At 34.5% G+C, this 10435-nt stretch overlaps 1 protein-coding gene across 1 annotated transcript; it reads right to left on the bottom strand.

Moving 5' to 3' along the window:
- Nucleotides 1-762: 762 nt before the first annotated feature.
- LOC149791470 (galactose-3-O-sulfotransferase 2-like) lies at nt 763-10220 on the bottom strand. The gene is made up of 2 exons (XM_089969429.1): nt 10165-10220; nt 763-1918 (listed from the first exon to the last, which is right to left on the bottom strand). The coding sequence occupies exons 1-2, from the start codon at nt 10218-10220 to the stop codon at nt 763-765; spliced, it is 1212 nt and encodes a 403-aa protein (XP_089825555.1).
- Between the last annotated feature and the right edge of the window lie 215 nt (nt 10221-10435).

Genomic DNA, 10435 nt, shown 5'->3' on the forward strand with positions numbered 1-10435 from the left:
GATTATCTGCAATGATAAAGATGACGAGTATGATCAAACGTGCGCCGGATAAAGTAGTCTCTCATCAACTGTAGTCTGTCTTTAGATATAGACAGCTTCATGTTTTGTTGTTCTTTGATACAGAATGATTTATTTAGCGGCTTGTATATATCCGTTATTACTTATTTCTTGACCATTACTGCCTTTATGATATTCTTGGAAGGAATGCTGCTTCTAGAGAAAAGCGTTGCGAACTGGAACTATTTGTCGCTTCACACAAACATGTAAAAATAATTCTTTAATCTTTTCCTGGAAACGTCATGTTCTTCATAGATTGTCCTTACTTTAAACTGCGGCAGTGGGATAGATCACTTGCATTTGTCATAACAAATCAAGGAAGATTGCGCACAAAAACAAAAGTAATCTTTTTCGTACAAGAATAATTCAACATCTGACTAGTAAGAAATGTTCGTATAGTATAAAAGAAAGAAATGGAGAATTATAAACAGTACATTATCGGAATTAATGACGAATGGTATATTCTTAATGGTATATTTGTAAACACGTCTGGTAATGCGCTATCTTTAGGTAAACGAAGAAAATACAACGTTGTAAAACTGAAGTAAAATTAACCATTATTTTATGTCCATTTTGAAGGTAGATACTTAATACGATGCCAGATCCAGGCTGAAATACCGTTATCAATGAACTGAAAACCTTCAAATATCCATTGACCCGTATTGTCTTTCTCTTATATTTTGTAGGAACAGTATTTCTCCCATTTTAAGTAACTGGCAATCTTCCCATGTTAAATGGTTCACTCCACTTGGACTGATGTATGGGTAGAAAGTCACCCTCTTTATGATTATTTAGACAGAAAATATTGGTGTTTTCTCTAACTTTCTTAAATAGTATCAATTCATCATCAAAGTCAGGTCCTTGGTCTCGAATCAGCGCTCGAAGTCTACGAAGGAAAAATTTGTGAAGTTCATAATCCAACTTGGCCCACTGTCTATAGAATTGACGATCATGTGATTGTACGAGATTGCTTTCCTTCTTATTTAAAGCAATATTTTTGTCCAAGAATACATCTTTCATGCTCCAGTGAAGATACCTTCTCATCAAAATTATAGATTCCTCCATTTGTTCAGTTATTATTACTAACCTAAACTCTAATGCTAATGTTTCTAAGACCAATTTTACCTCGCTTGTATTAAATTTGCTAAACAAATGCAACGGGAATCCGAATTCAAGAGCTTGTCGGTTGTTTGTCCACGAGGTAAAAGTTGACCGAGGTTCATACTTTAGGGGATCCCTAATGTAACTCGATGCGGGAAAATTACCCTGTATATTTCTGAAGATATAGCCCGGACGGAAATAGTTCAAGGTAGATTTGTATTGCTCGTACGGTTCTCTCAGAATACCTATATATATCGTATCCTTTGGAAGAAAATAATAAAATGCCGACTTGTTGTATATTACATCGTTACAGAGTATGTCAAAAGACTTGTTCTTAGGCGTAGGAAGGATGTTTAGTTTGGTCAACGATTCAATAGAGCTAATAACATTAGAATATCCGAATTTACATTTGGTCGAGGACAAGACAAAGGTTAAATTTCTTGCCCATCCGAAACGAAGAAAGATATTCTGCGCTGTGGAACTGGCAGCTTTGTGAACCTTGAGAAATGCAACATGGCGGACTTCGATGCCAAAATCTAAACCTTTTGTAGACGTCACACTTGATGGCTCAGTGGTCTCCTCTTTAGGGACGATGGTGCTGGATTGGGTAAAATCTTTGACGGTTGAATGACGTGTCACCTGGAGCTTAATTTCCATGTCGGATTCCAGCTTGTCCAACCTGATGCTTCCTTGGCTGGTCTGGTCCATATAGTTCACAATGCTGAAGATCATGAAACTGATGACACAGAAAAGAAGGATCCTGAGAATGAAATGATTAGGAATATTACAGTGTATTTTTTTTTAGAATATTAAAGGACAAACATTTTTCATCGTCATTTACTGGAATAACTATTTATTCCTACCAAGTTTGTATTGTGACATGGTGCATGAGAATATCATGACGGTAACCATCCTTCATAATACAGAGGCTTATACTCAGTATCTAAAATTCAAAACGGTATCGATAGGATACGGAGGGTCATTAAAATTATTTACCGTTGCGAGGAACGAGAACATAATTTTACACACTTAAGATATTGTGGCATAAACATTAAAAATTACTTTTGTGTGACGCTGCGAATAGGATTGTTTAAATAAATTAATCTGAATCACACATTAGTCAGTGGTGAGTTAGACAAGAAAATTCAGTGTAGCACACCAGGAATTCAACTGAAGTGTGAACTATTGGTTACAGTAGCCTAATTTACAGATCTATATTTTGCATGGTACAATTCGAATCGAGATTAATTTAAATGCAACATTGTTTGACTATGCATGCAAAGGTAACTAGTAAATGTACCCCAACATAGAGAAACTATATGAGAAAAAGGAGAAAATATGTTGCGATGACCTTGATAGGTTGCGAAGTTGGCGCTTCTCAGACATGAAGTTATTGTAAAGAAAGTTAAACATTGTAAGCAGTGATATACATTCGATAGTGTCACTTACTTTACAGGCGAGATAATAATGTCGTCATAAAGACGTGAATATATGCAGCAACTATTGTGTAGGCCAAAATGACTAGAAATATTTACAAAATTATAGCGGATAACTTTAGCATGTAGCGAGTGTGATTTAAAAACAAGTGATGTAAAAAATGGTTATGGTAAATATTTAATGCAAATATTGTTAAAGCATAAGCTGCACAGAGGGATATTGGTGTTAATTATTTAAACAAAATATCTGAAACAAACACGTGTTTGTAACCATGCAACCTAATTTTATAAATGTATAATGTACGATTGCATTTAACATTAAAATTACAGGATGACCTGATGTAGTCAAAGATTTCAGTGCATCAGTGGAAGATAATTTAGTGATTTTATATGAACGAGAAAAATCAAGTAAGCATAAAAGCCCCACGAAACTCAAATGTAGAATAGTACTGTTATGTCTGTTGATGATAAACCCAAATCTGATTTAAAAGTCACTTCGTCCGAATCAAAATAGGAAACCCTTTTCTAAACAACAACCTGCCTTATGAGGCAGATCTTATCACTGCTTATGTGTTTGACTGCATCGGCTATTTTCCCTTTCTACTAATATTGCGACAGTTATTTCACTTAGCACAGAGTCTTTCCTTTTGTGAATCGTGGCAACCAACGCATCTGCAAACATTAAAAAAGTCGATAATTATCACATGAAAGAGCTAGCTATTTGCTATGAATTTATCTGCTGCAGTAATATCATATTTGGGAATTTTATAATGTTATGTCAGTATACATGTCCAAGCGTGTGCCTGTGTTCATAGAAAACACCACACCACATCATAGGCTTATGTTGCCAGAATAAATGCACACCACATCATGATGTCTATGTTGCCAGTTCACAAGTGCAACTGAAAACACCACACCACATCATGTCTAATTTGCCAGAGAGCAACACGCCACATCATGTCTAAATTGCGGGAAAGACCACAGTAATTTATCATGCCGAATTTGCAAAACAGAAAGCACTACACCACATCATCATGTCTAAGTTGGCGGAAAATAACTAAACCACAGCCTCTTGTCTAAGTTGCCAGAAAACACCACACTAGAGCATTTCATCTAAGTTCCTGGAAAACAGCACCATATCATACTGTTTAAGTTGCTGGAAAAAGCTACACAAGCTTATCATATATACGTTGCATTCATCAGTTGCAAACGTTACATAAATATATTTTACATAAATATAAAAGCTATTATTTGCTGAAATTCCTCTGAAATGTTATAACTTATTAGATACAATGCATGCATATTTAAAATTACACAGATGCCACCCCACAAGTCGTGTCATAAAACCGTGTGAAGAAATAGAAGATTGAAAAATGTAAAGTACAAAGATTCATGTTAGACTTAAACACTTTCTGGAAAGGTGTTTAAAATATTTGTATTAATACGATAGTGTGAGAGTGTAATATATAAGTAAATAAAATGGTGTTATCTGTTTTAAATCATCAAAATTTCCAGAGCATGTATTTTAAAGATACGCATGAAGGAAACGTCAAGATATGATCTACCATAACAAATTGGACTTTTAACTGTCTTGAAAGTACGTCGACCCTGTATATAAGCCGCCACATTCTATGAAGGTTATTTTTGGGGGTGAGGGATGGGTTGGGGAGTCTTCAAGCTTTAAAATTAAGTCCAATCATTTGATTTAATTCTTGCGAGCACGAATGTAGCGGGAATCATATGTTTTGATCCAAAATACAGAAAATGTTCCAAATTATTTGTGATTTTGTCATAGTAAATGTCTGCATACATTTAGATAAAAGAAAGATCTTTGCATATTCTATATTAGTTTTGTCAACTGTTTCAATGTTTTCGTTTGAGAAACCCAAAATAACGTTTGGTATGCCATCTACGAATTTCTTGTTCAGGCATCTACCAACATTGTCACTAGCAAATACACTTACCTGAAATGTAAGTCCTTCTGACAAAGTGGTCGAAGACAAAATCATAAACGAATACATGAAACTGAAATTTCTTTTAAAAGGCTTTAAGGGATACTGTATTTGAGTCTGTACGCGAATATGCATATTTAATTTTGATTAAAGCGTTGCTCAGCGACCGTATATAAAAATTAGTAATTTTGTCATTAATTGTTGATTTGTCACATGTTGGTACATTGTCCCCAATCGTAATGAAGATACAGGGTGCCAAACCAAGATGAAGAAGCGACGTTAAACATTATGGAAAACGTGAGTTGGTCAACATATAACCATTCCTCATCTGCAAATGAATGTTTTGCTATTATTCTTATTGAGTTTATTTCTTTTAAATTTTCCTCTTTTCATACACGTTCCAGAGACCAAGACATAGGAACACAGCTATCTACAATTTCTGGCAACACTTAATTCAAAGTCCGTAGCATGTGCAGACGTTGATCTTTTTAATAGATATCCAGATTTTCATGGGTCAGTGTACACCTTCCCAAGGAGTGAAAGTTTAGATCGATAGTCATGATTTTCAAGAGATTGAATTCTTGGCAAGAAACGTGGTGTAATAACGGGAATGATTGTTCAGTCTGAATACACCTTGAGTATACTTTACATACTATCGGTATATCTGAGTTAAATTACAAGTGTGACAAAATCTATTGTCATATGATATGTCCCGTAGAGAATGGCCATTGCGTTTGATTTGTATATGTTACCATGGGAACATTGTTCTGCATCCAAATGTTGCCAATGTTCTTGTTGTTAATAGTGACAGAATGTACATTGTTATCTGACTTTCATTAATCTTTGCCCTAGTTAGAAACACCTCTTTTATATATGCCATCGAATATCCTTAATGTTCATAGATCGAATTGTGTAAAAGAGTAACATTTCAACCATGAAAGGACTTTGGATCACACAAAACATTCCTATTTGTGTAAAGATTGATCAGGTCACAAAGGTTGAAAATCGATTAAACTTCTGATGAAAGACCGTAACATATGAAGTTCAGTTTCTTTAGTTACAAATAGATTGAGAACATGAAACGATCCTCAAGTAATGCATAACATAATTCATATCTTTACTATTGTTTGCAAATGTTGTCAAAATACATAAATATAAAATTATTTCTTTGTTTGGTGTTATGAACTAATAACTTCTAGTTCTTTTCTCGTCACATGATGCTATTTAGCCAAAGTAATTATTGCTAACAAAGGCTCGAAAAAAATGTGAAATGATATTAATAATGTTTTCAATAATATCAATAATACTAATACTAATACTAATAATAAAAAATGTTTTGTATTAGCATTTAACCAGTATAAAACTACACAACTTCTAACTGAACCGTTTCTCTCTTGATTTGTTTTAGTACGGGCTTTATGTTTTGAAAAACTAGGCCAATATGACATATTTCCATACATTACGCTTATTGAATTCGTTTTTCGTTTATACCACCATGCTTGATAACCAATGTCAATATTTGTTAACATTTGTTTATAAGATCACTAATGCTCAGAATTGTTTTTTGTCTCGTATGATATGCAAATGCCTCATGTAGGATCAAATTGGCCTCAGCAGGTTATACAGAAATTATTCATAAGGAGATAAATAGTTTGTTAAAATTACAAACGACCGTCAATGTTACTTTAGTTTACAGTGAAAGACAAAGAACATAAACCAACAATCCACACCATTTTTTGCATCAGAAACATATTATATGTACCAGTTCTTCCATTTTCCTTGGCATTCGAATTTTAGTTCCTAGAAAACCTATAGATATATTAAAGCTTTTGTCTTGCAAAAAGGTGATTGCTGAAACCTCATCGTGCACCCGATGTGAATTGAGGGACACTAGCAAACATTACACATAAGATACGACAATTTGGCTTTGTAAGACATCTTAAGATGCACAGGCGGATCATTATGCATGCATCTTGTTGGCAATATGAATAGTTGTGGCGTATCTGCGGATATGTGGATGTATAATGTCGAAGTGCGGATTTGTAAACATTAAAATTTTGTATTGTTAGACTGAACTTTTCTCTCGCATACCTGCCTCTATTGCCCCAATTTGTTTTCAGACTATTTCTAGCGTTTTAATTATTTTTCGATGCTTAGGAATAATTTTCAGAAACAGATGATGAAATCAGATATATATATTTTCTCTCGCATACCTGCCTCTGTTGTCCAAATTATATTATTAACTGAATCGTTTTTCTCTTTGTTTGGAACATTGCATTGTTATCATCCTACATGACTATACAGTATATTATTTGAGACAAAATTCAGAGTACACACGACTGTAAACAGAAAACAGATCAATATCCATTTAACTCATAGGTATGTTCGATAGGATATTCTATTCTAAATTGGATAATCATTGTATATTTAAGAAAATTGTAGCTCTAAAATCAACTGGTAAAGAGGCTTAAGGAGTACCTTAATATTAATAAAAACACACACTTATTTGTTTAAAGATAAACCTGCTACAGAAGGCACAAAATATGTGTAATATTTGTGCTTAATGTTCTTTAAACATTCATGAGTGATTTTCAAGACTGTCAAGCTGCAAACTCCCATTATCAAGCCCTTCTACCATACTCAAAGGTGGGCTGTATTCTTTAGGATGCGAGGCACATGCGTATATGGAGTTTGAAGAATGTTATATTCGTTTTAGGACGATATAAAGTTGAAACATTTGTGATGCAATTTAATTTTCACAGGAAAAGCAAAACCATAATTGATTTTTGCAATACGATATTCGTCAACGAGTGACAATATTTTTTCCTTCAAGTTACCTCAGAACCATTTGAAAAGTTTTCCCGAGACTTGCTAAAAGGTACATGCGGCAAAGCTTATTTGTAGCATAATAAACACTAATATGTTAAAGTCTGTATCGACTGAATATATATATGTTATGATAGGTTTTGATGCATCTAATGACAGAGTGGATATTATTAGATTTTCTTATAATATTATTTTACCCGCGACTGATTAGGAAGTATTCATATAAATCGGGAATTCTGAACGTGTTTGCCAAAGGCATTTTGTAAAATAAAAAATGAAATCTATTATTGTCATTACGGGTATATCATCATCTTGTGTGTCACAGAAAGGGACAGATATCATACTGGAGCAAATGTGTTTGCAGTTCGAGAGAAACGATATTTAACACGCAGCACTGCATTGAAAAAGTGTTGTGTTTATTGCTTTAAGGTCATATTTTCAACACAGGATAAACCTATACGTGACTGTCAGTAAATTGGCAGTGTGTGAACCCTGACAAACCCTGAAAAAACAACATCCACCGAAAGCTAGAGGCAAGCTTTCTCATACACCCTCGTTGGTCGAGCAAATATTTGAACAGACGAGGTCAGAGGTGATGTGTTAATTCTTATTAAAGGTCAGTGACTTAATTACCTGGGCCACCCCGACGACGATACAATTTTTAATTGTTCACTTGAATACCTTGATAAAATGATAAACTATGCTTTTGGTTCTGTAGTTGTAGTAAACGGTGGCAATTGATGTTTCAGTAAAGTGAGAATAAACTGCTGCACCGGATTATTTATTCATCGCATAGGGTATAATAATTGTTGTATTTGCCCTTTAGAAAAGGCTCACATAACTCGCAAAAGACAAAACCAAAACAAAAAGAAAAACAAATGAAACGACAAAACAACAAACATAAAACACTAGCCCAACTAAACACACAAGTAATGATACAAGCATGAATTATTTGTCAAACCGTCTTGTTCTCTTCTGAGAGGTTTTGACACTATTTGTTACAGAATGTTTCATTCCTTTCGAGAAATCGTTAGGTGCGAGAAGCATGTTTTGAAAACATTGCAACAAACTTCTATATAATTTACTTGGTGGCAAAGAATGCTTGGTTGGTCAGGGAAGATATTGTTTAATTACCGAGAGGGAGCATATGCGTTATAGACTAGGATGATTGGAAGGTACAGTGAATTTATCATTTCAACGGAAAAAATAGCAGATGTTCTTCTTCAAAGCATTTGGGTACATTGAAACCGGGACATTTTGTTTAACATGCTGTATTTGGGTAATTCCGGATCAAAATCATTAAAATAACAAAATGGACGCCTAGCAAAACAAACGCCAACGACGTCTGAACAGCTGTTGATATGGATATATGATGTTTGCATCCAATATCATGTTTATTTGACCATTACACTGGTCCAAGGTAACGACCTTCTTGCCCCTGTATGATGTAACAAGGAAACATAATACTTGAAAACGCAGACAAGAATACATTTCATTGGATTATCAACATAGCAGGAAAGTTAGGTCTACATAAGATACTAGAACATGACATGAGGAAGGTGCAAATTGCCATCGCATACTTGCAATAAACACGCAAGAGTTGATGTAATGGTCAAGGGTGTAACCGTATAATGCAACTTTGCATCATTGATAAACACTTTTGATCAACCCCTAGGAAAGTGAACACATATCATTACAACAAACCATATGGCTGGTAGATGAGAGAGAGAGAGAGAGAGAGAGAGAGGACAAAGTAGAGATATCCAACCCAAATTCATATTTTCAGTGCACGAAAGCAGGTGGAAGCCTACGTACACCAAGTCGGTCTTTGTAGCCATCGTCCCATTACAATGTTTAACATAATGTGCTTCTATATCCTGTTTCGCTGGACATAGCAAGATGAAATCACGAACAAAATTTAACAATAACAATCACGTCCTGATAGGCCTTGAGAAAATAGAACTGGCATATGAAACAATGAGAGATGTGCAGTAGCTTGTGTGCAAATTGTACGAGAATCAAGTAAAAGTTTAACGTTGTTTTTTCTGACTTTATCGCGGTATAAACTGTGAGTTGCCGACTCAGACGGCAAATAACGCCCGAAGGGCGTTATGTAAGCTGTCTTAGTTTGCTATTTAAGATAGTACGTAGCAGAATTAATAGTGGAATCGCTATGGTGTGCTCAGTCGATAGGATTTAATTTACTTATATAAATTATTAAAGAAATTGCAAAGTTATCAGATATTTGACTACGTGGTTGTTTTTAAAGTACTCTAATTCCATCAAAGGACATATTTGGATTATATCATTGTGATACATCAAGAATTTGGGCATATCAGCACAATATATTAAACTTAGGAATACAACTGGAACGAATTCGAAATACTCGATACCTTGTGATAGAATATTCATTACTATTTAAGATTTCATTCAACATACTTAAAATTGTTCTTATTTTTCACTTTGTATTTAAGGGGAATCGCTATTTTCTGTAACTTAGTTTAAGAATATTGAGCTGTGTAACACTACCGATTAATGGGCCCGGAGCAGGACGTAAATAGCCAGCTTGTCCGACTGTGACTTGCAACCATTGTCTGGAACAAATGGAAAACTGTCACAATTTCTCCAATTCCCGAGTGGTGCAAGGATATTTTCCAATGTGGACGCACAAAGGGACACGCATCACTTCTTAAGTTATTCTGTAAATTATGATAATATAAAACATTTTTAACTAATTGTAAAAAGGGAACATAGTTAAAGAAATGTTTTGGAATTTATACCTTTGGATTTACCGTATTAAGATGGTGAATGGTGAATCCAATGGGTTTCCCTTTATCAGACGCGCCATCTTAGAATCAGCTATAACAATAGGTTGAACGGAGAAATCTTGCAAAAATGTGCGGCAACATGAGATGAAAATGATTTTCTAATTCTGATCTATGTTGATCCATACGTTTAGATAGTTGTTGACTGGCTTGCAGAATATATTGGATGCCACATATTTTTTGCACGCGATCAAATAAATAACATTTGATGCTGCACAATTAGTATCACAATGCATAT

This window comes from Sinohyriopsis cumingii, chromosome 9, assembly GCF_028554795.1.
Source record: "Sinohyriopsis cumingii isolate HCF-2022 chromosome 9, ASM2855479v2, whole genome shotgun sequence".
NCBI lineage: Eukaryota > Metazoa > Mollusca > Bivalvia > Unionida > Unionidae > Sinohyriopsis > Sinohyriopsis cumingii.